General features: G+C 41.0%; 1 protein-coding gene across 1 annotated transcript in view; it reads right to left on the reverse strand.

Annotated features, from left to right (window-relative positions):
* Window positions 1-25,766, reverse strand: part of PTPRM (protein tyrosine phosphatase receptor type M) — a 423,056-nt gene that overhangs the window by 260,763 nt on the left and 136,527 nt on the right. Inside the window, exons 4-6 of the mRNA XM_088524079.1 lie at window positions 20,098-20,176; window positions 17,580-17,695; window positions 113-287 (exon numbers count right to left, since the gene is read on the reverse strand). Coding sequence (XP_088380205.1) covers window positions 113-287; window positions 17,580-17,695; window positions 20,098-20,176 — 370 coding nt within the window. The remainder of the gene's footprint in view (window positions 1-112; window positions 288-17,579; window positions 17,696-20,097; window positions 20,177-25,766) is intronic.

Here is a 25,766-nt window from a genome sequence, read left to right on the forward strand (position 1 = left end):
AGTCTTTGTTGAGTCTCTTACCGACTTCAATAGGAAGGTGATATCCTCAGTGAATTAGCAAGTCCTTATTTCACACACTGAGCATGGGAAAACTAATTTTACTGTGAAATACCTTTGACTATGAGCTCTGCGTAGTTGGATACACCAACCCCTCCTTCAGTCCGAATCATGCAGCGGTAGTTGCCAGCATCCCTCTTCGTGGCGTTCACCACACTAAACAGAGCTACAAATCGTCGAGAGTTGAACACTTTTATGTCCTTCAGAGGTGCATCCCTTACATAAATGCCCTGGGCAAAGAAACAAAAGTAAAGAATATTTTTAGCAGTTTTTACACAACCCTGAAAAACGTTGTTATTTCTCTCAAGTCACCCCGAAGGGGAGGGAGGATAAAAACAGAAGTCTGTAGTGTTACTTTTACAGATGTTTCCACTGTGCGAGACTGCTCTGCCTTCCCATGTGAGTTAAAACATTCATCATCAGTGGGCGACCATTCATCTGGAACAGCTGCTTTCAACTCTTTATAGATTAACTAATACAAAGATTTAAGAGCAATGTAACATTTACGTGCTTGGCTTACTTCACACAAATACTTGAAGTTTTTTGTCTTAAAGAAACATGAAACCCAGCATACTCAATCTCTGCTTTCCTCTCCTCTCCGCATTTGCAGTTCAGCACATGCTTCTTCCACAGCTGCAAGGAAGTGTCAGTGGATGGTTCTGACGCCTGGGATTAGCAGTGACTCAGATAGGACAGACTGGGCACAGACTGACCAAGGCAAAGACTAACAGGGCTGAAGCTGCCTCCTCCTCTCCCCATTGGCGACACAGGGGCAAATTCCAAACTATCTTCTCCTTGATTCAACATACTGCATGTAGGGCCTAAGAAGATAAGCTACGTAACAGCCACAGAGCAAAAGCCCCAGCCAAAGTGCCAGGGCACCAGCCTGCTCCCTCACATGCTCCAGTAGATGCCTGGGCGCAGAGCATCAGAGGGAAGAGGGCAAGGAGGACTCTTGACGTGATGATGCAAAGATGGGGGCAGAGAGACTTGGCTCCCAGATCCTCATCAAAACTCATACTTCACCTGTCCAAGAAATAGGGCATGGGCACTAAAAATGACACAGAATCTTAACACAATTTACTAATCCAACTACCTGGGCAAGCAGGAAAAAAAAAATAGACATAATCCAATTCAGAAATATACCCATTTCCACATAGTGTAGCAGTCCATGGCCACTATCAAAACATCAGCAGAAAGAGGAGAACCCTATAAGACACCTCCCAGGACACAGCCTCTCTGGTGCAGCATGTGCACAATCCTATGGCATGAGAGTATATCTGCTGATTTTAGTTGTTCCTTCTTTCTGACTTGAAGAGCTTCAAGCAGAGCAAAGAACAGATCTGTCCAACTGACCAATAGAGCTGGCACTGGAATTCGTAGTTTGTCTGGCAAAATTTAAAGAACTATATAGAAAAGGCTGACATCAGTTTGTTAATTATGGCCTTTACTTGTTACCACACTGAAAGCAGCCTTAAAATGCCCCATCCAACCATGAAGAGCTGCACATTTAATGGAATGTGTTCATACATCATGCAAACAAGTCAATTATCACATTAATGCCAAAGAAGCAACATAATTAATAGTAATAATGATTCTCATTCTTTTAATAGACACATTAAGGTAACAGTTATTTCTTTTACAAAAAGAAATGTGGGCCACAGACTTCAAGAAAAAGCTTGCAGAGAAGAATGCAGTGTCACACCTTAAAAATTACCCAGCTTTAGATTACTACTTGAGAACTACTTCAGATAATTTCCAGCTCCTTAAAATTCCTGGAATTCTGAGCTGGAGAGAAACCAACTCATCTGACACAGCAGTTACTGAAAACACAAATCGGAAAGAAGCGTTTCACACAAAACTACTGTTTTCATTATTTTTGCCACCCAAAATGCAAGAATGGTAGCAGATAGCTGGAAGGAAGTGAAGCAGGTTAATTACAATTTTGCACAATGAATATTATTTAAAAGCAACATTTTTTTTTTCTAAGACAACGAGTGATTAATCCTATTTTCCTGAGTCGCTGAACAGTCACAGATCATGGGGTTTTGAAGTGTATTTCTACAATTTTCAGTTATTTATGGACTCTGTGTATAGCCAAGTCATGTGCTTAGGTTACATCCACCCAGGTTAGGATTCTTTTTTTTTTCAGGCTGTAACATCAGTACCTATATAGGCTACATAGACTATTTTATCTTGCCAAAAAATAAGATACGTTGTTCTCTAGGGAATGACATACGGTGAAACACAGATTAATTGTAGTACCTAAACCAGCTCAGCTCACTTAGTGTGAGAGCAAATATCCCCACTCCAGCCTTTCCTGTAGTCTTACACTTAGACTCAGGGCTCCCACATCCAGAATTTACTGGTGTTCCCCAGGATTCTCCTGAGTTACAACAGAACAGCTGGAATATTTTAAGAACTTCTTTCTGTCCTCTTCCCAGCTACCAAAGGGCACAAGAAACTGTCACAGGGAGGGTGAAGAGGTGAAGGAAGAGGGGAAGGTCCCCAGGCAGTGTCTTTTCTCCCCTCAGATGAGGCCGGGCCCATGAGAAGAGGAAACCACACAGGAGCAGGACATGTGCACGCTCCCCTCTTGGCACATGCTCCTGCTCACACCTCCTCGTGGCCTCATGGATGTCCTGCAAAGAGCCTTGGCCATAATTTAAACTGCCAGTTGTTCACCAAAGGAGCTGCTCCAATACTGGCCCCAGGGGCCACATTTGCCAGTGTTTTCTGTGTGTGTGTGTAGAATGAAAATCTGCACTGCTCAATGAATTTCAGAATTTTATAATAAATTATTGTTTCACTGAAGTCCCATAATCTTCTTCACCTTCTGCTTTTTCCCAAGCAGAGCATCTTGTTTGATTGCAAATATCTGAATTGCTGCTCTAAAACAGAAAACCTTAGTCTGATCAAACAACCAGCTACAGGGCCATGTAATACATGCCCATTCACATATCAACACTTTTGACTGAAAAAAAACCAAAGTCAAAGCAGGTTTCAGAGAAGTCCATCCTTTTGCTCACGTGAACAAGCTGCGTGAGCCTGAAAGGGAACTCAGCTTGCTGCTGCAATGCTCTCCTTAGCCCCCACTGAAATCCAGGTGTGAAACAGGACACAGGGGTTACTTCAAAATCCATGAGGCAGCTCCAGAACAAAAAGCCTTTATTGTTAACATTACAGCATATCTGTAGAGTATATGTCAGATATTAGTATTAAGAAAGGTAATCTTGACCGATTTCTCTTAAACATTACAAATTTACTGAGGCCAAGTGCAGAGTGTCTAATTATACGCTAGAACTCAAACAGTCCTACAGAAATCACTAACATGACATTTCCCACTAGAACTCAAAGCAAAAAAGAAAACAGGTTTTTTCTTTTTTCTCTTTGCAAAAAAAAAAAATATTTGTAATGAAAATTTTGTGTCTGCGATAGACAAAGACTCTAACATCATTCCTTTATCTTCCACGAGAAATAGCAGTTCAAGAGAGCAAGATTTCCCTCTCCAAGAATGACAGCAAATGAGTAGGAAGGCCGCCTAAGTGAGTTCAATTTAAGTATAAAGGAACTGAAATAAAGGTAATGAATTCAAGTATATGATAAATCCAATCTGCAGGCATTATAAAGGAGGGTAAAAACTGCACTGCCGTTAAAACACACAACCAACAAAACACCAAAACTATCCCCCAACACTTATTTCAGCAACAGCCAAGCAGCTAGAGATTTTTTTTAGTTTTTATTCTGAAAAAACGTTGTTTATAAGGTGGTGTAAGAATAGAGGAAGGTTCCTGCTTTAGCAGTTCCCACAGAGCCAGCTCTGTTCTCCTTTTTGCTGGGATTCCCGTTGCTTTCCCACTGCTGCACCACGGGGTGTCTTCAGCGGGTACACGGGTACCACAACCACCACCCCAACAGCACAGTTAACTCTTAATCTGAAATTTGCAGGAGGTTCTCAGTAGTTTTTTTCTTTTCCCTAAAAAATGGGTCTTGTTAAGCACAATGTATAATAAATGACCATCTCTTTAGTCCATTTATGAAAAGCTATTTCATTTAAAATGGCTAGAAAAATAGGTATGTGTAGCAGCTGAGCATTCATTTACTGAACCTATCTGCAGACCCTTAAAAGGCTTTTAACAAAATATTTTCAGCAGCACTCACAAAAAATACAATTCTTGAGACTCCCTAACGCTATGTTATGAAGTCCCACAAATGAAGCAGATCAGTTAAGGCCCTATTACTTTATTACTTACAGTACATAAAAACTTTATGCCAATTTTATTAAAATAGATTCCGAAATTCACTGTCAGATGTTTCAAAATAGCAGTTTTTATATGGAAGCTTATCTGAGTCTTCACAAATACATCACATCTTATTGAAAATTAAATGAAAAATGACAAGTCTATAATTTACTAATCGCATTATATAAAATTGTACAGAATTCATGTTTTACTACACCACACCACAGTGATGAATTCGCTATATCAGGTTAATAGGAACCTTAAAAAAGGCTGTTAGAGCAACTTTATCAATACCTTTGTGTCAGTTTTTCAAAACAACTCAACAAGATAAACACAGTGCCATGGTCGTTCTGTCTTGCTACGTGAAAGACTGAGGCTTTACTACAGATTAAGACACTCAGCTCTTCCTGCCACGGGGACTGGGCGAACAGTGTGAACACAACATTTTATTCTTTCAAAAGAACAAACTGCCTTAATCATCTAGCACTGGATCTGCTCGGCCCGTGAAGGCTACGTCCCCCCCGTTGAGCTATGTAACCTTCTTTGAGTAGAAGAATTTTGACCACAAAATAAAAATTGATGCTGAGATGCAAAAGTGAAGAAGAAAGAAGAAATCAGATTCTACTTGCAGCTGAAAATTTTCAAATGTTCAGAAAAAGCTTTTAAGAAAAATCTCCACACATTCAAAAGTGCTATTTAAGTCAACTGATGACTGTTTAACTGATGAGTCACTTGCCAGAATACATTTTCTATTAAACAAAGTGTTATTTAATATACGTGGATGTGAAAAAAAAAATTAATTTAACATCACAGCTAACATAGCTAGAAAATTCATATTCTTAGTACCAGCATATTAAATGCATATATAGACAACTTAAAGCACCTTAAAATGAACATTATTTTTCCACTCTAGGCAAGCTAGAATAAAAAAAAAAAAACAGGTTGATCGTTATTTAAATTAGACTTACAGTCTCTTGTAGGCAATGAACTAACTCTGAAGTCTTTGAAATGAACAGCAATTTAGCAGCAACAAGATACATATTAGACTGTTCAGGAATAGCTTAAACAAAAATGCAGCAGTAATTCAAAGGCACTGGATTTCTAAGATATTAGATCCAGCACTACCACTTCATCAACTTTTTCCAAAAGAGACTTAAGAGAAATCACTGGGCAGTCACCCTCTCTGTCCATAAAGGTAGATTAAACTGCTTTCACGTATTTAATAACAGAAAGGTTTTGCATTATCCCACTTTCAAATATGCATACTTATAAAATTATGATTAGATTCATACCAGTGGGATCTCAGCAATATCAGCAATGCTAGAAGTAATTTGTTTAAAATATATGCAAAATCTAAAACAAACAGTAATTAATACCTCAATAAAATTGCTTCCCTGAGTTTATATTTTTTCATCCTAATAATTAAGATACTTGGCTCTACCTCTGAATTTCTACATTTGCTTTTGTAATCGAGACAACTGCTTGTCAACCTAGACTAGAAGCACCAGGGAGCCTGTGATTATTCTATGCTTACTCTGTATGTGTTGACTAATGTGTATTTCATTCAAGTAATGGGGCCACGCTGGAAAAAGATTATTATTGTCCTATTTGGAATTATTCTATTATGAGCCAAAGTTGCATTTGGCATGTGTAACTAAAGGGCATGGAAATAAACTGTTACTTTATCCTTCAAAAAAGATCCCAGGTTTCAGAGTTTAATGTTTGATAAATGGCCCTTTTCTTCAAATCACGCAGCCATCCGTAAATCTCTGCTTACTATTGCCAAAAGTAAATGCTTCTTCCAGACATAAGGTAATATTGCGAAATACAACTAAGGTCACAGATCTAGTAGCCTTTTCATCAATAATCGAATATTAAGCAATGACATCTACTGAAATAAACCTACAGAAAGCAAACAAAGAGATTACCACATTTTCTGCAGTCATTAAGCTCAGTGCAATTTACCCAAAACAGTTGTTCTGTGCTTCTGCATTGACTTGTTTTGTATCATTCTGACAAGACTAAAAATGTTATCACCACACAGAGATTTTAAAAGGGGAGGAAAAAAAAAACCTACTCCATCTTTTTTATTATTATTATTTTACACAAAAATTCAGAGATGAAAATTCAGAGTACTTCAGAACTGCAAATATTCTCCAATAACTTTTTAGTGCTGACAAAAATGTAAAATATCTCAAGCCTTCTTGGAATTCTTCTTTATCCACACACAACAGAATCCAAAACCACTTGTAAGGAACTATATCCTCAGAAACATTTGGATAAAAACAGAGCATTAGGAAGTCTCTCTCTAAAGAAAAGGGTTATACTTCATAACGAGGTTATGGTAACAGTCCACATAGGGGCTAAGCATTTTGCTGAACCCATACGCTCACTTTGGGTTACATCAATTTCTTTGAAATATGCAATCCTAAGTACTTCTAATTCTATTTCTATTAAAAATTACAAGTCAGATAAATGCCTTGCTCAAAAATGAAGAGCTAAATATGTGATTTCAAATAGTCTGGTTTGGAGTTTTACAGACAGCAGCTGTGAAGGGTCTGGGAAAGAATAGAGAGTGATGGAGAGAAAAAGAGAACGAAAAGATCTTTTAGCAAAACTGTCACTGATAAATACAATGCAAAATATGCGGGGGCAGGCATTTGTCTGCTTTTTCTATCCAAGAAGATTACAGGACCGCTAGAATACAGTGCTGTCCCAGGCTCTCTTCACGAGTAAAGTGCTAATTTCCCAGGAAGAGGAGAACTGGATGAAGAAATTCCAATAGGTACATTGTGGGGACGCCAAGTCTACCCCTAAAGCCACCACAACACCCAACAAAGCTGATGGGATACCCGTTCAGCGTGAGACAGCCGCCTCCTGCAGAGGCGGAGAATGGCCAGAGGAGGCAAATGCCTAGGGACAAGGAAGCTCAAGGGAATGCCTCAACAGTGACCATGCAATTTGCAGGCAAAGACAATCCCAGCAGTAATAGTCAGTAATAACTGGTAATGTAGTAATAAGTCATGTATACTTATTCAAGTCACAGAGAAGCTACTGTAAGGAGAACTGGCTGGAGGTGTTTTAATCTTAATTACAGAGTCAGTCACATAGTTCAACAACTCCCCCGCATCCCCAAACGCTCTCCTCCTCTGGTGCTCCATTTCCTTCCTGCCATCTTTCCTTTGGGCTTAATTTAATCCTGACTTCAGCTCGCTCTGTCTCAGAACAGTTTAAACAGCCCTTGGTGTCAAAGAAGAAGCCCACGCTCCACTCCAAGCTGAGCACCATGCCTCCCAGCAGTCAGTTTGTAAAATTTAAGCACAGTACTCCTTGTAAAGGCCACTCTTTCTTTCTCCCCAAGGTCCAAGAGCACAGCACGGAAAGCTTATTGAATTTATTTCACCGTTAGCTTGTAACTGTCCCTAAGTGACTCCAGTACTGCTGAACAAGTCACTATGCTCCATATCAAGGCAGTCTTCAGGGTCCAGAAACAAGTGTACTTTTAACACAGCACTGAAAATCAGCGAGTTGAATTTAACTGATCCCCAGAGGCACAGGTGAACTGTTTTATTACCTCAGATTGTCATTTTCTGTTTACTGGATTATTGAGCGCTCCAGGACAGCTGAAAGATTAACACATTGCGCTGAGTCCCATGGAAAAACAACACCACGCCAGCCACTTCACTTTCAAATTCAGATGAGAGCATCAAAAAGGTTAGGCTGCTAAACAAAAGCAACGTCCGCCAACACCTTCTCTTAAGTATCACATCACCAGCTGAGAATTGCCATGGCTGCGAAAGGACTGGGATGGCAAAGGGATGGATTCAACTTGGAACTGCAGAAATCTCATCCGACTGGCATAAGACTGTAAAAGACTCCAGCTAAGCAAATTTTCAGCATACCAGTGTGTGCAGGTAATGTATGACTGAGAGTTTCTGAGTATCTGAGACATAGTTCTCAAGTAGAAAAAAAAAGAAAAAACAGACAGAAAACAAAAAACAAAACAAACAAAACAAAAAACTTATTACCACAAACTTCTTGCTCAAATTAAATCCTGGTTAAATAAAAATAATAATGTCTCCCTTCACTGACATATCTGACACCTCTTAAATCTAGATGGTGTAATGGGTCACCTTCTTCAGCAAACGAGGAGGATCAAAATCTGTTAGCATTGTGGGTAGCCAATAACTCCATTAAGCTGTTTCCAAACATTTTAAGGTTCTGTGCTGTGGTCCACATCAAGGTCCCAGTGGGTTTCACAGGGCTTCATGTCAAAATTCTAGGATATTTGTCTACAGGTGAAAGTTCTGCATTCACAGATTTTTTTTCTGGTTTACACTTTCCCAGAAAACTCTTCTGGTTACAGAAGACTATTATATAGACAGGGGATTAAGAATATCCTTGCGGTAAGAAGGCTATTTCAAGATCCAAGACTTTAATAGCCCTGTTAGAAGTTTTCAGACTGCACATCTCCTTCACAAGCAGCAATGGTTACATGAGCATTGAAAACAAATGCATCAAGGGCTTTAATTGATGCTATATATAAAACCGTATGGAGACCTCTATTGGGTACTCTCACCGGAAATCTATATTTTGGATAAGAAGTTTCTAAAATGTCTTCTGAATCCCTGTTCACTCAGGAATGATGGAGTGAAATTTATTCTGCCAATTACCCTTACATGCATTTATCTGATATTATCAGCAAAATATGCTGACGTTTTTTCATGGTTACTGACATTTTGCTCTTGGGACTGACTGGCTGTGCAGTCTGTATGGATTAGGAGGCTTACTATGTAAAACAGCTTTGCTGGCCAAACTCCTGCAATGTTTTTAAAGGCAGAGAAAAAGGAGAGTGAAGTTTTGTCTCTGGTATTACAGTGGTATCATCTTATACAAGTAGCATGAGGGTAGCAGTTAGATTCAGAGTAGCTTTAGCACCATGTAGCATTTCACTTTTCCAGACATGCATTTCATCGGTCATAGTAGCTCTGTGAACCACATCTGTGTTACACGGGGAGCGGGTGGAAATAAGTTCAATCACTGATTGAACGTGGGCATTGACTTCACAAGTTGGCCTGTATTTTTCCATTTATGCTACAGTTTATTTTTCTAGGAAACATCCAGGAAACTTTTGCAAAAACCAGCCTTAGCAGCACACCGGTATGGTGGAAAAGCCTCTGCGTGCTTGGATATAGAACCAGGAGGGTGGTAGGTCGGGAATATTCCTGTTTCCAAGGTTTCTGACAGTATTCCGGGTCCCTGATTTTGCGAAACTAGTGCTAAGCCGACGTTGGCACTCAAAGAATCAAGCCAGGGCTAACACAGGAGCAGGCAGCGCCTGATGCGGCGCTCGGCCTTTCTGAGACGGGCTAGCAGCCGCCTCCCTGACTCGAAGGGAAGGCTGGGGCGGAAAGAGCAGCGTGACGAGCAGCGCACACCCACGCAGCACTAACACTCTGAACGTGTTCTGTGAACTCGGCCGCACGGGCTTTGCTGACAGAAACACAGAGCTGGAATGGCTTCTGCCACATAGATTCATTTGGAGACATCCTTCTGTATACTAAATATGCTGATATGCTGGCCTGGATTTATCATTAACCGCACATAATTGCATAATTTCTCTTTGTCGCTGGCATCATTAATAACTGAAAGCTCTGCAACAGGAATCTGAAGCAGCAGTGAAAGATAAACCAAATCCACACACAGATAGGAACAAAACTAACAAGCCCAAAGGCTGTGCGGCGTCAGCCCTGGTGAGGGGCTGCAGGGCAGGAAGGGGGCAAGGCCCGCTCGCCGCGCGCCGCCCCAGCCTGCTCCCCGCGTGGAGCCATGGCCGCGGCCTGCTCCCCACGCGGAGCCACAGCCTCCTTCACGGCGAGGCCGAGTCGCACAGGCCGCACGTCGGTCCTGCTGCCCGCGCGGAGCCACGGCCTCCTTCACGGCGAGGCCGAGTCGCTCAGGCCGCGCGCCGGTCCTGCTCCACGGACAAACACCGACCCTGCGCAGGGGAGCGTAGCTTAGCTACACACACCCAAAAGCATGTTTGACTTTTCTTATGGTATAAATACAGGCTGCCTTAAAGTTTGAAGCATATGGTTTGCTCATAGCTAAAGTAAAGCAGCAAAAATAAGTACAGATCCCCCGTTACAAGAATTTGGTGTGGCATCTCTAATAAATACTTTAAAATTTTATCGAGTTTGAATTGATGTTCGGCAAGAAAGCTTTGTTACACTTCTTTTTATGCCTCTCTTTAGAAAACGAGAAAACAAAGTAAATTAAACTAAATCCTTCTATCACATTTCATCAAAGTTCTTGTAATGCAGAAGATGAGAACCATTCAAGTTTGCCTCCTAAAAATTAATTTGACAGTTTGTAGAAATGAAACCTTGAGAAGAATTCAAATAATCATAAAACCAAAAAACTAATATAGGAGTATTGCATGTAACTCTTTATAAAATGGGACTGTAAAATTAAATTACTTAAGAAAGGAACAGAGATATGCAGATAAGAGAATGCATTGTTCCACAGATGCTTTAAAGTACCTCTTCTTTGCGTTTTCTTTTCTTCATTTCTACAAAACATAAGAAAAGGAGCTTCTTTTTTATGCTTTTTATATTACTGTCATTTTATATGCAGTACAAGACTGCAGCTCGGCACTAACGGTTGGTTTTGTACTTCTGATGCTCTCCTAGCAACGTGCTGCTCTGCTCCAGAATTTGCTGGAATCGGAGAGGGATCGGAGGTTTAACAGGTCACAACTCACTGACAGCCAAGGCCCCATCCCAACTGCGTAGCGGCTCTGCTCCTCTGTGCGCTGCTGGCAGAGCCCTTCTCTTCCTTTAAGGCTCACCAATTGTTAAACAAACAGCCAAGATACGTAAAGTGACACAAACAGGATTTAACTGAAAAGACAGGCCAAAGGTGGGGGGGAGGGGGAGAATGGTAAAAAAAAAAGAGAAATCCATAATCTTCAGTTTATCCATGTTTTAAATCTCTTCTAAAATCAACTCATGATAATTTGAACATCTTCCTTAGGTCTTCCTTCTTCTGTCACTGCCCAACTGACACTGACTGTGCTACCTCCTTACATTACTAAGTTGTTATATATGGAAATGACTTTGTTTTTAATAAAGCAAATAGTGCTTCATTATCTTAGTTATCAAAAGAATGACTCAAACTTTTTTACTCAAGTGTTTCCAGACTTCCAGACACGAAAATGTCAATTAGGCAGGTGAAAGCTTCAGTAAGTTTGCAACATGGTGAAAACTGCTTAAGAGAGTCTAGGACTTGGGAACCCTTCCCAGGATACTTTACATGATTTACATAACCAAGCACAGGCACACACACAGTTTTGTATATCCTATAAATATATTCTGTTTCCAAAACTTGCCAGGAGTCATAACGCTGGTTCCACACTCACGTGAGCTTGTTTTTGAGATCTCACATTTGAGCACGCGCGTGCGTGTGTGGCTTTCTAAGGGAAAGGATTTGCTCTCCAGAACACTCTCTGCCACAGGATCATACATCTTCTTTAGAAGAACAATAAATAATGCATACGGTTTTTGCAATTTTATAAGAAGGGGAATAAAATCTCTCAACCTCTACAGCAAAAGATTATCTAAGTTACACTGAAGTAGTGTGAAGGACAGCCTTCAGGAGGGTCAAGAAGAAAAGCCAAATCCCTTATTAACAGGTAATAAACTGTTTACATCTGGTAGAGATGCTTGACTTTTTGAGTGCTTCTGTTCTCAAGTTTCTTGGCTGTAAACGAAACAGTGTTCTGCATGTAGAAACGAGAGGTGTGAGGTATTTCAGCCTTTCCCCTTTAATCAGAGAATATCATCAGTCTCCCAGCATTGCTAAGTCTAATGTCGCTGCTTATTAATGGCTGTCAACATATTCTATTGTAAGGCCCTTTTTTTGCTTATTTTTGGCAAATTTTTACTCCCAGGTCTGTATTTCTGCAATATAAGGCACGTCTCTCAAACTGCTAGTCACAGAATCGTTAAGGTTGGAAGGGACCTTTGGAGATCACCTAGTCCAACCCCCTGCACGCACAGGCACACCTAGAGCACAGGGCACAGGATTGTGTCCAAGTGGGTTTAGAAGATCTCCAGAGATGGAGATTCCACCACCTCTCCTGGGTTCTCCTGCCACCTCAAACAGGGTCCCATTTCCATTCTTGTTCATCTCTTAATGCTGTTAGTTAATGTTAATTCTGCCCCCTCCTCCCTATGGCAGGAGAGCAGGGGATTCTCAGATCCATTTGGGGTTCTCTGGGTGCCCTTCCTGGGACGGCTGCAGAGTGTGGCCCCACCAGGCTGTTTCTTTCTCGCATTCCCTGATGCTCCTCAGCGTTTCGACCTCCTCCTAAATAACTACCTGAATTCCAGAGACTTTTGAAAAATGAAGCTAGGAAAAAGATACTTTTTCAGATCTTTACTCTTTGAGGAACTTTTCTCTCAAGAAAAGCTATCCACATTAAGTCAAGGTGCAAATCTGTGAAAAATGCAATTCCCATATGCTTAGTGATACTAAAACAATATTTAGAAATTAATATCTCGAGAATTTCATGTTATCTGCATGTCACCTAAACAGCTATTCCTTTGAAATTTCCCTCTAGACAACCCCAAGAACAAGTAGCAGAGAGAGAGAACTCAACAAACTGGTTGTGAATTAGGACAAGAAACACATGGCGACTGAGAAAAAAACTTGCCTGGGAGAACTCAGTTCTGAGAATAAGAGTCTAAGACTGAATCTAAGATGGAGGGCAAGTGAAAATCTGGATAAGGAAAGACTACAGTAACGTGTTCAAAGAAAGAAGAAAACTAAATCGACCCTGAATCAGCCTGTGGTGGAGAGAGATGGGACTGGCTGAGCAGAAGGACTTGGTAAAGGGTAGGTGAACCAGGCATTGGATGAGCATCTTGGGAAGATACAGGGAGGCATGAGGACAAAAATCCAGGGAGGTGGTTAGAAGAGAAATATGACAACAAACAGAAGTTGGAAATGAGGATTTCACAGGTAGAACTATTAGCATAAGAACCTGAAGAGACATTGGGTCAGGAAATACAAGGGAAAGACTGGAATTAAAGGTGAAAAAGTTGCACGTTGGAGGAGATGGAGCGGGTAAAATAATTATAGGTTGGAGATTAAATCTCAATATAACAGATAACAAAGTCTGGTCCCAAGCAGGCACATACTTTTTGGAAATTTGAAGCCATCTGTGGCCCCAGAGTCTCTGCTGCTTATAATACTGCATGACAAAATGTTTCCTCATCACTTGCATGACTGCATACCCAGTTCTGCTCACCAAACCACACCCCACACACCCAGGCCATGGGATAAGCTTGCTCTAGGCATGAACCAAAGCTGTGATGTGATTTAAGCAAGGGTCCCTCAGTAGCTGGTAACAGAAGTTGGAGGTTAAGGAACAAGACACAGAATCGCAGAATCTTGACGATTTTATAGTTCCACAGCTGTGCCTCTCTCAAGAAGTTTTATGTGATGTCAGTCAAGCCAATTAATTGACACTTTGCCCAGAAATCTCCTATCTGTGTATCTGTACTCCAGTTGCCTGGTTTTAGGCTTTGAGGTCGATTCACGGAAGTGCAGAGCAGCCGCTACTGCAATCAACGTCAGTGGACACTGAGCATGGAAAGAGCAATCGCCCCACGCGCCGAAAATCAGGTCCAGAGGTTTCACACTAGGTTTCCAAAAATAAAGGATACATTTTACTTTGATTTATGTCTATATTCATCAGCTGTAAAATGAAGATAATATCCCTCCATCATCACAAAGAAATAACTTATAATTTAGTGTAAAGTACTAAGATTAGTAACAAAGACTCCAACAGAAAATGAGAAAAGCCGCTTTCAGAATTGATTTGTATAGCATTTACTAAATAAAGCAAGGCCACATATAAACTAGCATGAAAGAACCTGAATGCTATGGAGCTATTCATCAGCTCAGTACTGTCCACTATACTGAGCAACCTGGGGATTCTGCAGGAAAAAAAAAGATGTCAGTGCGTAGCTTAAAAAAAAATAAGCTCACTAGGTTCAAAATTTAAGGCTGCATAGGCATAACTTTTTCTAAAAATTGCCTTGAAAATATTAGCATCTAACTAATTTTCATTTGATAAAAATTTTAGCTAAGTTACTATTTAATAGTTTGAAGATATATTTATAAAACACATGCAATTTCAAACTTCAAATACTTCCAGAGAAGAAATTTATCTATTGTAATTAATCACAAAATTTTCCAAGCCTCATTTATTCTTGCACGCTGCAAACTAAATTTCTGGCTCAAATGTGCAAATTATTTTCTCTGCTGCTAGCAAACAAACTATTTACTTTTTAAATGGATGCACCAAAAGAAGACTACCAGAAAAGAACTCTACCCTCTTTCTCCTACAATGCAGATTTCTGAATCTTTTGGGAATTTACTCAATGTAACATTAATAGAAGCATTCCAGTAGATATTTCCTCATCTGCTTTCATTTCACCATTTCAACAATTCCTCTCTGTTTCCCATATTCACTTCCTTCCAAACCCTAACTATGGTTCGCACCTACAAATGTATCTTTTTTTCCTTTCTCTGCAGTATCTCCAGTCTTTGGGATTCTCAGTTTCTTCACTGCCTGCTATTTTACCTCACTGTTGGTGTTAAGTTCTGGAGATTGTAGATTCAAAGAAAAGCTTGTTTAATTTATATATATACACATGTATATATATATATATATATATATATATCTGTATATATAGAGAGAGATATATATATACAGTGATTGCTACAGCATTTCTAGGAGAAGCACAGAAAAGAGCACCGGAAGCCCCTTTAGCCCCTTTAGGCTCAGTCATTCAATGGAAGGGAAAGAGGAGTCTCATACTGCCAATAACCTGGGCTGCCCACAGATGTGGCAAGGAAAATGTAAGCTGATGGGACCCATCTGTTAAGTATAAATATTCCTTCCTCAGTGTCACCAGATTTATTCTGGGGTATGTTCATGCTTAGAACAAAATCTAATGAGGACATTGAATTCATAGGCATGCAGTCTAGCTAACAATGCTTCTAATGGGGCATTAGTTGCAACAACAAAACCAAAACTTGTATGATGCTGTGTGGTGCTCATGATTTCTTTCATTTGAAATGATATCACTAAAATTACCCACAATTTGTTGGCAAATTATCTGATGTGCCTGGAGTCAGAGCCCCTTCACTTCTGCCTAGAAGGGTGAGGAAAAAATGTGCTCTCCTTGCAAAGCACCGAGTATTTAATAGCTAACATCCTTCTCTGTGCCCTGCCTCAGAAACAGAAAATATCCATCACAGGCAGCACCAGGAAATAAATCTGATGGCTCAATAGTTGACCTGGGCAGCTAACCGGTGAGCTGAGGTATGCTCTACCACCCTTTCAATAGCACAATGCCCAGCAAGTTAAGACTTCGTATTCCAATGTGAGGGAATAAAAGTGGGATGGGCTTGAAAAGAAAAAAAGAAAGAAAAAAAAAAAGAAAAGAAAATCTAGATTTTACCCAGGAGTGTTTCAAGGCATTCACCTAGGAGTGCTTCATGAAACTAAGAACACTTACCCTGTTTGCCACATTTCTGGGCAACAGCTACTTATTTGTTTTAAGGACCATCAAAGTACAACAGAGTGCAAAAAAGCAAAATATCCATTTGTCAAAAAAAAGGAAGTTACGGAACTTAGAAACTACAGGTGAATACAAGCTGAGGGGTGCTGTCTGAAAGAGGAATGAAATCTTGCAACTACCTCTATCAGTCAAAAATATCAGAGATATCACAGACTTCAGCTGTTTTGTAATTTCACCAACACATCTCTCTCACCTCTCTCTGCTACAGATCTCTCTGTACTTCAGAATAAAAATACAAATCTTAATAATAATAATAATAATACATACATACAACCAGGGAATCAGAGGAGATAAAATTTTAATTCTAATTCTATTAATTCAACAACATAAAGATGACCACTCAAAGGCCTGGCTCGTTAGAGAAATGGTAGCCTTCTATAAGCATAATGATTAAACATACCCATACAAAGCCTCCCCCCCCCCCAAAAAAAAAGAAATTCCCATTGCCTTCTACTGAATTTCACTAGGCTCTTTCTAGATAGACATAACAACTAATCATATATGTAAATATGTTTCTTTTTCAAGTAGTTTTACTCATTTATTTGTGCATTAGTTTGCTTGCAACTTTTCAACTTTTTAGTCTGAAATCTGCATATTTCCCTAAGGAAATTTTGCACCATGTGCAATGTGGAAGGGAAACAGTACTAAAAATCTGAAATTGTTTGAACAACAACAAAAATACAGAATTTCATCTGTCTCCCTCGCACCTTGCTTCAATTCCTCCCATCCCTTCCTCTCCACATACTGTAGTTTTGTCTGACTGATCTCTTCAGACGTTGTTTTTGACGATATTATTGCCCTCTAATAGACAAAGGCCCAATTTTAGCTTGTTATTTTTAACACACGGAGAGCATGGAAATCGGAAGGGGATGATCATTTTCCTAATGCAAAGTCTAAAAAGAGACTATTGTTTGCAGTAGAGAGCAGACAACTTCGGAATGAGGGCACAAGATGGCAGCTAACTTGGCACACTCTTTACCCAAACAGATCAAGGGAGAAGCATCTGCGTGATACACGGTTACACACATGGATAAGGAAGCGGTTTCTGTCGAAAGAAAAGGAGTTCCTTCAGAAGAAAGAACTTTAAGTTGAGATCTGACACCTATCTAGAAGTTACATTATTGAATTAGCAAAAATTAGGGGCTCACTGAACACGTGCAAGATTCTGTGACTCTGTAACACACAAGGTTACGTTTGCTTCCACCATGATCTTCTTCAAACTTTGAAGTTAGAAAGCTATTTTAACAGAAAGTACTAACCTAAAAAACAAAAGAGGCGAGCCAAGAATATCATTATATGTAATGTTTCAGTTAGCCAGGGCTGATGCCAGACGAAAATGATGTGTTCTCTCCTGGAGATGTTGCATGTACTCATGATCTCCACAGATAAGAGAAACAGTACCTTTCTTTTTAATAATACATCCCATTGAAACAAAAGAGGAAGATCTTCCGGTATCAATTTTGACAAAAGAACACATACTACACAGCAGTTCAAAGACTAATTTAATATTAATAAACAAACCAAAAACCCTATTATTTTTCATATGTTTTACACTCCTTACAGAGTAGAGAACTCGCCTCTTTCCCCCTCAAAATCTCAGTGTATTAGAAAAGAAAGAAATTACCTGTAACCAGAGCCTGTCACCTGCATTTGTTCTACCATTGGCAGTGCATTGAAAAGTAGCAAATTGCCCTGCATTAACTTCCACGCTCTGAACCCGCAAGAAATGGGGAGTTTTTGCTGTTGAAAGAAAAAAATAATAATTAAGTTATGTAACATGAAAGTTATTATTAATATATTAGAGCATCTGAAACAGCCCTGCTGTATAAAGTTCAAATGAAACTGAAATATTTCAGGTGCTTTTACTTTCATTTTTCACTTTTTTGTACCTGGGAAATAGCAGAGCAGACGGGTGCTATTTTATTGCTCCTGCTGTGCAAATTATCTTAACTCGGCATCCCTCTTGCAGTAATTAACTCTGAATTAATAAAGATTATATTGAAAATTAATTGATGTTTGAACAAAAACATATCAGATAGATACTTACACTATCAGTTCGACAAAACAATAAGAAGTTAAATGATCTGATGGAACAGGTATTTCTTTTTAACTAGGTAGAAATTTCTGTAGAGGAGGTTCTTTAGAACTGTAGAACCAAACAGCTAAAATGCTGCTCTACACCTCCCACCAACTACAGCTATTTTATTTAAATGCAAGACTTTCCAATGACATTGTACAAAACCAAAACACAAGGCACTCTTCATACCAATAGCTACCCTTCATTAAGAATAAGAAAATGCTCTCAGTAAGACTGAAAGCACTAGAGCTGCAAATACTCAAACCAGTGAAATTTCTATTATTTGAAGAACTATGTCTGCTGATGGAGAAGAGACGGGGTGCTTATTTTCATCTTACTGGAAAAAAAAAAGACAACAAAATGGGACAGAAAAAAACCCAAAAATTTGACACAGAGAATGATCCTAGAAAAAGCAGTATTCCCAGCTACTCAAATCCTATTTGAGTGGAGGGGAATTTCTGCACCGTCTATGTTAGCAGATAAGCCAGGCTCAATTTGAATGCTGCTTTTAGTCATGGAAACGCTAGTAACTAGCAAACACTGACAAAGTAAACACACCCTTTCTAGCAGAGCATCTAAACTGTTTAAAGTGTTGATGGCGTTTTCTTAGAGGAGTTTATCACTGGGGAAACTGCAATTTTGAGGAATATATTAAATAACCAGTCATCAGAACTCATGAAAAATAGCTTGCTAATATCCAGAAAAAGGCAGTACAAAAAGGAGGAGCTGGCATAAGATAGATCAAATTAATACCTCACTAGAGGAGATGCTGTCGTGATTAATGTTCTTATAGAAAAACCTATTAGATATACTGTTTTTGTTTGTTTGTTTGTTTGTTTTTTCATCTGCTTTTAACCCCCACTCTGTTTTTCCTCAATCTTTCTCAGCTCTGGAAAAAAAATTAAACCTTTCTGAATTACCAGGCAAGGCCTAAGTAAAAAGGGGATCTGAATGTTTTAACGTCAAGATTTTAGTTAACTTCTCAAACAACTGTTTCATTAAAGTTATTAGATTTCAACATTGTCATTTTAGCAGCATACAAATATCAGTTATAACTCAATCTCCAAATTAGTAAGAGCTACTTGCAGGTTTTGAGCATTGATGAGTAGAAATGCAAAGACCCAACCTCTCAAAATCTGTGCAGACAAAATTATGATGCTTATAAAATGCTGCTTTAGTTTTTTCCATTTCAAATTGAAGATAGAAATTCAAAATGCTGCTTAAGCACGAATACTGTCTAACGACATGAGAGCCTTCTGTGTTTATTATAACTAAGTGAATCAGAAATAACAGAGCTGCTGATTCCGCATAACTGTCTTTATATTTGTCTTGAAGAAATTTCCGTGTCTTCTTGCCACTAACACTAAAATCATTTTTATGAGGTGCTTTAGCATTAGCCAGTAAACCACTTCTTATTTTAAATGACAGCCTGGTTTACAAAGCACAACGAATGCACACAGGTACAGCATCTCATAAGAAGCAGGTGAACAGATGCTGATGCCTTTTCCCCCACTTAGTCATTCGGTCAGTCAGATCACCACCCACTTCCCATGTATGCAATATGTGCAGCACAAGGGAGTAAGACGTGCAGAAGGACAGCAGCCATGAACTCAAAGCTCAGCAGGGGGCCCAAGTGCCCTAAGCAGTCTTGCTTAGCCAAGCCACAGCTCTCGGTCTCTGAGTTTCCTTCCTTACAAGCCTGGGGAAAAGGCATGAATATTCAGTTCCCACCTTGTCCATCTGCTCTCGCTAATGCCTCAGCTTGTGGCTGCACTGAATTTTTGGTGCTGACAGAAAACTGGTCAACAAATCATGATGATTTTGGTTCTGAAAGAGCTGTTAGGTGCCCTAGCCAGGGAATGATCTCTATGCGAACCCCTGTACACAAGCTGCATACAAAAACTTGTCCTAAAAGCAATAAGGTGCAATGCTCAAACACTAGCAATGCTTTGTGTGTACTCAGCATATTTTTATAGCAGTGACACTGTTTTCTGACATGTATCCTGTGCTTCAGTGCCATATACGTTGTGAAGGCCTGGCTTAAAAAGAGCACATAGGTACTTACTGCATGGATGTCCTAAAACTTTCACTTCATCAATAGCCACATATCCTGGATGACCTGAAGTGACCACCTCAAAAACAACCTGAGAAGTAAAAAGAGAATTTCAGTTAGCAGCTTTGTAACAGAGGAAATATAAAACACGTTGTGCTATAAACAAAAAAGTCAACATTTTGAAAACTATTTGAAAATGAAAGACCATCAAAAATCTTCAAAATCTTTTGTTCCTAATAAATAGAGATGATAAAATAAATCACATTTTTTAATGTTTACACCATATTTGGAGACTAACCAGTGCAATCACATATACTTCGCAATGAAAAACAACCAGAACCCGCTCCCCATATGATGCCTGCCAAAATAGTTTCTCAATAATCACCTGATGTGTTAATATTTTGGGGGGATTATCTGTCCTACAGAGAAAAAGCCTACTTGTATTTAGTCAGTGACACTTACAGAGTACACAGAAATTTCTGCAGTATCAGAGACATGCATACCTGTTTTCATGAGTGCATTTTTCATGCTTTTAATCTTCCACCTACTGAAATGAATTAAGTAAGGCAGATCCATTGGCCACGGTTTGTTTAATGGCTATAAATAGGTCACAAAATAAATGGACCGTTCTTGTCATTTGAATTAAGCATACTCAGAAAGTAAACCTCTCCAAACTTTGGCAGCCTTAGCTTTGAACAGCCTGAGAATGTTTATGTGGAAAAGAAGGAAATATGCCAGCAACATCAGCAGGTACATTTTCAAAGCAATGCACAAGAAGTTCATACTAAAATCCAAATTTTTGGTTTTTATTCCTTCTCTTTTTCTTGGAAAATTAACCCCAATTGCCTCCAGTAACTAGCCTCAGGAAGCACACTGAAGAAGATTAAAATTTTAAAACAATTTTTCATACATAGGCTGTCCTTGACCTTGGGATAGATGCAAAAGGACACTGTGTACCACATCTTTTGCTGCAATTACTTTAGCAGAAAGAGAACGATACAGAACACAAACATGTCACAGGGATAACATACAGCCCCATAATATTAAATCACCGTTTTCTGCTGCTGAACAAATACTTGTAGAATCACTGTTTCTGAAATTAAAACAAACCTTGAGCTGAGTAAATACTTTAACACCTCTTCCTATCTTACATGTCTTGGTTTCAGCTGTCCCTCCTAAGTCTTGTTTTAAATTCAGTCTCTCAAATTATTATCTCATCCTCCATTACCCCTTATCACACAATTAAATCCCTAATGCCTTTCTAGATCCCTGTGATGCCCCCTTTTACTGAGAAAATCTTTACTACACTCTCCTGTGAATTCTCCCTACCTAAACAGAGCTTGTTTCCAATCCCTTGTATACTACAAACTGGTTTTGAACTCTCAGTGTCTTGATCTCTCCTCTGCTTTCTGCCACCTTTCTCACTGCTCCACCAGTGAATATTCTTCCACTTCTCCTCTCCCAGATAGAATATTCTTCGTCCTAAATCCTCTCTATTTCCTCTCCTCAGTCTCACGGGACTGCAGTCTCTGCAAACATGGCTTTCACTCTGCAACGCTGCCAAATAATCTAGTTTCCATTCTCTTTCATTCTCCTGTCCAAACGTGCAGCACTAACGTGGCCTCCCCAGTGAACCAGGCAACAACCGTGAAACACAGGATGGCAATGAGCAAAGTTCAAAAGGCACCAAGCAATTTTTGCAGAAACAAGTTCTCCAAGAAATGGATTGCTCTGCCACAGGCTGCAGCCTGCGGCTTTCTGCGCGCCTGGACCGAGTCGGCTGGCGCTCAGCATGGATATTGCTGACCCACAGCAGCAGAGCGGGGTGCATGTTTGGCTCTTAGCATTCAGCACAGCACCCACAGCAAGTCCACTCACCATTCCAGAGGATCCCTCTCCTACAAACAAGAGGGAGGCTTTTGGTGGAACCAGCCATAGGAGCTATTCTGGGGAAAGTGCACAGAGGAAAAGTAATACCTAGCTCTGAACAAGTAACTTCTATTCAAAGCCCTGAGAGAGCCTTTCCAAGGAAAATGATCACTACCCTAACCTTAACAACCTTCAAATGGAAATACAGAGGCCAAAGTAAGCAGCATGAGTAAACCTGAAGTTAGTTCTGATGGTAGCATGGGACACACGAGGCAACTCCCAATTGCACACTGGAATATGAAAAAAAAAAAAAAAAAAAAAAAAGAAAGATCTTGGAGCATTTCTGTCTTTAACAAATCTAACAGTATCTTTCTCTCTTCTTGGGTTTGCATGCTCTTGGTTCGCAGCTACGCTGAGTGAAAACACAGTGCCCTGGAGGGAGGAGACCGCTCCATTTCTTGGGGCCTGTTTGGTCGCCAGGAAGGCTGTAGGACAGCAGAACTGAGGCCCAGCCCTGGGAACCTGCAGCTCCCGCAAGGAATATTCCAGCTGAGATGTTACACTCTGGCAGCAAAGTGCAGGGAGCAGCCAGCCAGGTCTTAGAAACGACAGGAAATGTTTCCTGGCTGCCACTGAAAAGGTCCCTGAGTGAACAAAACCCAAGCACAAAGTCTGCAAAAACGCAGAGGGCTGCAGGAAGAGCTGCCGCTCCTGCCTCCCCTAGTTGCTTTGAGTTTACTCCATCAAGAAGGAAGAAATACTACCGCCAGATGTTAACAGGGTGTTTTAACTAAATAAAATGTTGCATAAACATAAAATGTTGCCTTTTCCCAATAATTCCTGATTTCCAACCAAATCAAATACCTGACCTCCAAAAAACAAAGTACAAAAAATACCTATTTAGAAGATCTTGATTTTTTCCCTATAACTAGGAAGCTTGGCACCCGCAGGAGAACCCGCAGCAAAGCCCCTTCTTATGGCAGTGCAGTCATGGGCAAACCAAGTTTGTGGATTCTAAACACAAAACTGTTTTTTTCAGCTAAGGGGCAGAAATGGCAACCTTCAAACAACCAAACTGAACATATTTAAACGTCAACAAACACTGACCTAAAATATCCTGCCACATCTCTAGACACCATACCAAAATGTCATTACCACAAATAAGCCAGACAATGTATCAAGAGACGGCCAGATGGACATGCTATTAAATTACAATTATTGTCATTAAAGAGTGCGCTTTCCAAGGGAAAGTAGTACAAGTTGAAATACTATTGGTTTAATGATACTTCCATTAAAGGCTGCTATCAAACTGATACCAACTTTGATGGTCTAAACCTTGGGTCTTTCCTGCATTTTTCAGTAACCGGAAAAAGACACTACAGCCATCAGTGACAAACTCTAGCCAAGAAGACATCACTGTTGTGTCTTATGCTTTATTTATTTAAGGACATGGCACATGCTACAAGCGCAGGAATACCAGGTCTGTTCTGAAATGAAATTTCAGGCTCTGAAATACTATTATCTCCCGCAACAGAATCATAGAATCATAGAATGCTTAAGGTTGGAAGGGACCTCTAGAGATCATCTAGTCCAACCCCCCTGCACACGCAGGGTCACCTAGAGCACGTGGCACAGGACTGCATCCAAGTGGGTTTTGAAGATCTCCAGAGAAGGAGACTCCACAACCTCTCTGGGCAGCCTGTTCCAGTGCTCTGTCACCCCCACGGTTAAGAAATTTTTCCTTAAGCTCGTGTGGAACTTTTGATGCTTCAGTTTCCAGACGTTTCTTCTAGTTCTATCAGTGGCCACCAGTGAAGAGAGGCCAGCACCATCCTCCTCACTCCCTCCCTTGAGGTACTTATAGACACTGATCAGATCCCCTCTCAGCTTTCTCTTCTCCAGGCTGAACAGGCCCAGCTCCCTCAGCCTCTCCTCATAGGGCAGATGTTCCAGGCCCCTGATCATCCTTGTGGCCCTGCGCTGGACTCTCTCCAGCAGCTCCACATCCCTCTTGTACTGTGGAGCCCAGAACTGGACACAGTACTCCAGATGTGGCCTCACCAGGGCTGAGTAGAGGGGCAGGATCACCTCCCTCGACCTGCTGGAGACGCTCTTCTTAATGCACCCCAGGATCCCATTGGCTGCCTTGGCCACAAGGGCACACTGCTGCCTCATGGTCAACTTGTCATCTGCCATGTTGCCCAGATCCTTCTCTGCAGAGCTGCTCTCCAGAAGGTCAGTCCCCAGCCTGTACTGGTGTCTGGGGTTATTCCTCCCCAGGTGCGGGACTTTACACTTGGCCTTGTTGAATTGCATGAGGTTTTTCACCGCCCAGTTGTCCAGTCTGTCCAGGTCCCTCTGGGTGGCAGCGCAGCTCTCTGGGGTATTGGCTACTCCTCCCAGTTTGGTATCATCAGCAAACTTGCTGAGGGAGCACTCCGTGCCTTCATCCAGGTCATTGATGAATAGATTGAACAGGGCTGGACCGAGGACTGACCCCTGGGGGACACTGCTAGCTGCAGGCCTCCAACGGGACTCTGCACCGCTGATCACCACTCTCTGGGCCCTGCCATCCAGCCAGTTCCTAATCCATCTCACTGTGCACTCATCTGTCCCACGCTTCCGGAGCTTGCCCAGGAGGATGTTGTGAGGGACGGTGTCAAAGGCCTTGGTGAAGTCGAGTTAGACGACATCCACCACTCTCCTCTCATCTATCCAGCCGGTCATTCCATCATAGAAGGCTATCAGGTTAGTCAGGCAAGATTTCCCCTTGGTGAATCCATGCTGACTACTCTTGAGCACCTTCTTGTCCTCCATGTGCCTGGAGACAACGGCCAGTATGAGCCGTTCCATCACTTTTCCGGGGACGGAGGTGAGGCTGACTGGCCTGTAGTTGCCTGGGTCCTCCTCCTTGCCTTTTTTGAAGACTGGCGTGACATTGGCTTTCTTCCAGTCTTCTGGTACCTCCCCCGTTCTCCAGAATCTTTCGAAGATGATGGAGAGCAGCTTAGCTATGACATCCACCAGCTCACGCAGCACTCTGGGGTGCATCCCATCTCCTGTATTTCTCCCAGGCGACCTGTCCTTTTTTCCACATTCTATATACCACCGCCTTCTGCTTCAGCGTTGCCACAAGCTCCTTGCTCATCCATGCAGGTCTCCTGCCCCCTCTGCCTCTCTTCTTACACACAGGGATGCACTGTTGCTGGGTGTGGAGGAAGTGCCACTGGAAAACTAACCAGTTCTCTTGGCCCCCCTTCTAGCCCATGGGATTCTTCTGAGGCGGTCTCTGAAGAGGCTAAAGTTGGCCCTCCTGAAGTCCATGAATCTAGAATTGTGTTTTATTTGGATTTATAAATCAAAGATTATGGGCTAAAATATCAGGCCATCTTCCACTTTTATGCTAAGAAAAGCATTTGAAGGTCCCAGCAATGCACTGCACACTGCAGGAAAGGGATGAGGAGGGGCCTGAGAAATACAGCCTGAGAACTCAGTTACTCACTGCACAGTTTATGCTCAGCACTGTCTGGACTGTGCACAAAGCGGGAGCAGTTTGACTGAGAGTTTCTCTCTCTCTGTCCAGGCTTTTCCATCATTTTGTGTTTGAAGCGGTGCTAGGCTTGAAGAATTTAACTTTTAGCTTGCTCGAGGCTCTAAGCTTCGCATTTTGTCAGAACTGACAACTGCAAGCAACGCTGGAGACTCTGGTCCATGTCAAACACCGGTCGGGAGCAGCAGCCTGGCCAGCCTCCCACTTTGGGCCTATTTCTCTGCCCTCTTATCGGCCGTTAAACCACCTGGTCACCACAACC

This window comes from Tinamus guttatus, unplaced genomic scaffold (assembly GCF_059628265.1).
Source record: "Tinamus guttatus ecotype Peru unplaced genomic scaffold, ASM5962826v1 Tinamus_guttatus_pri_ptg000203l, whole genome shotgun sequence".
Lineage (NCBI taxonomy): Eukaryota > Metazoa > Chordata > Aves > Tinamiformes > Tinamidae > Tinamus > Tinamus guttatus.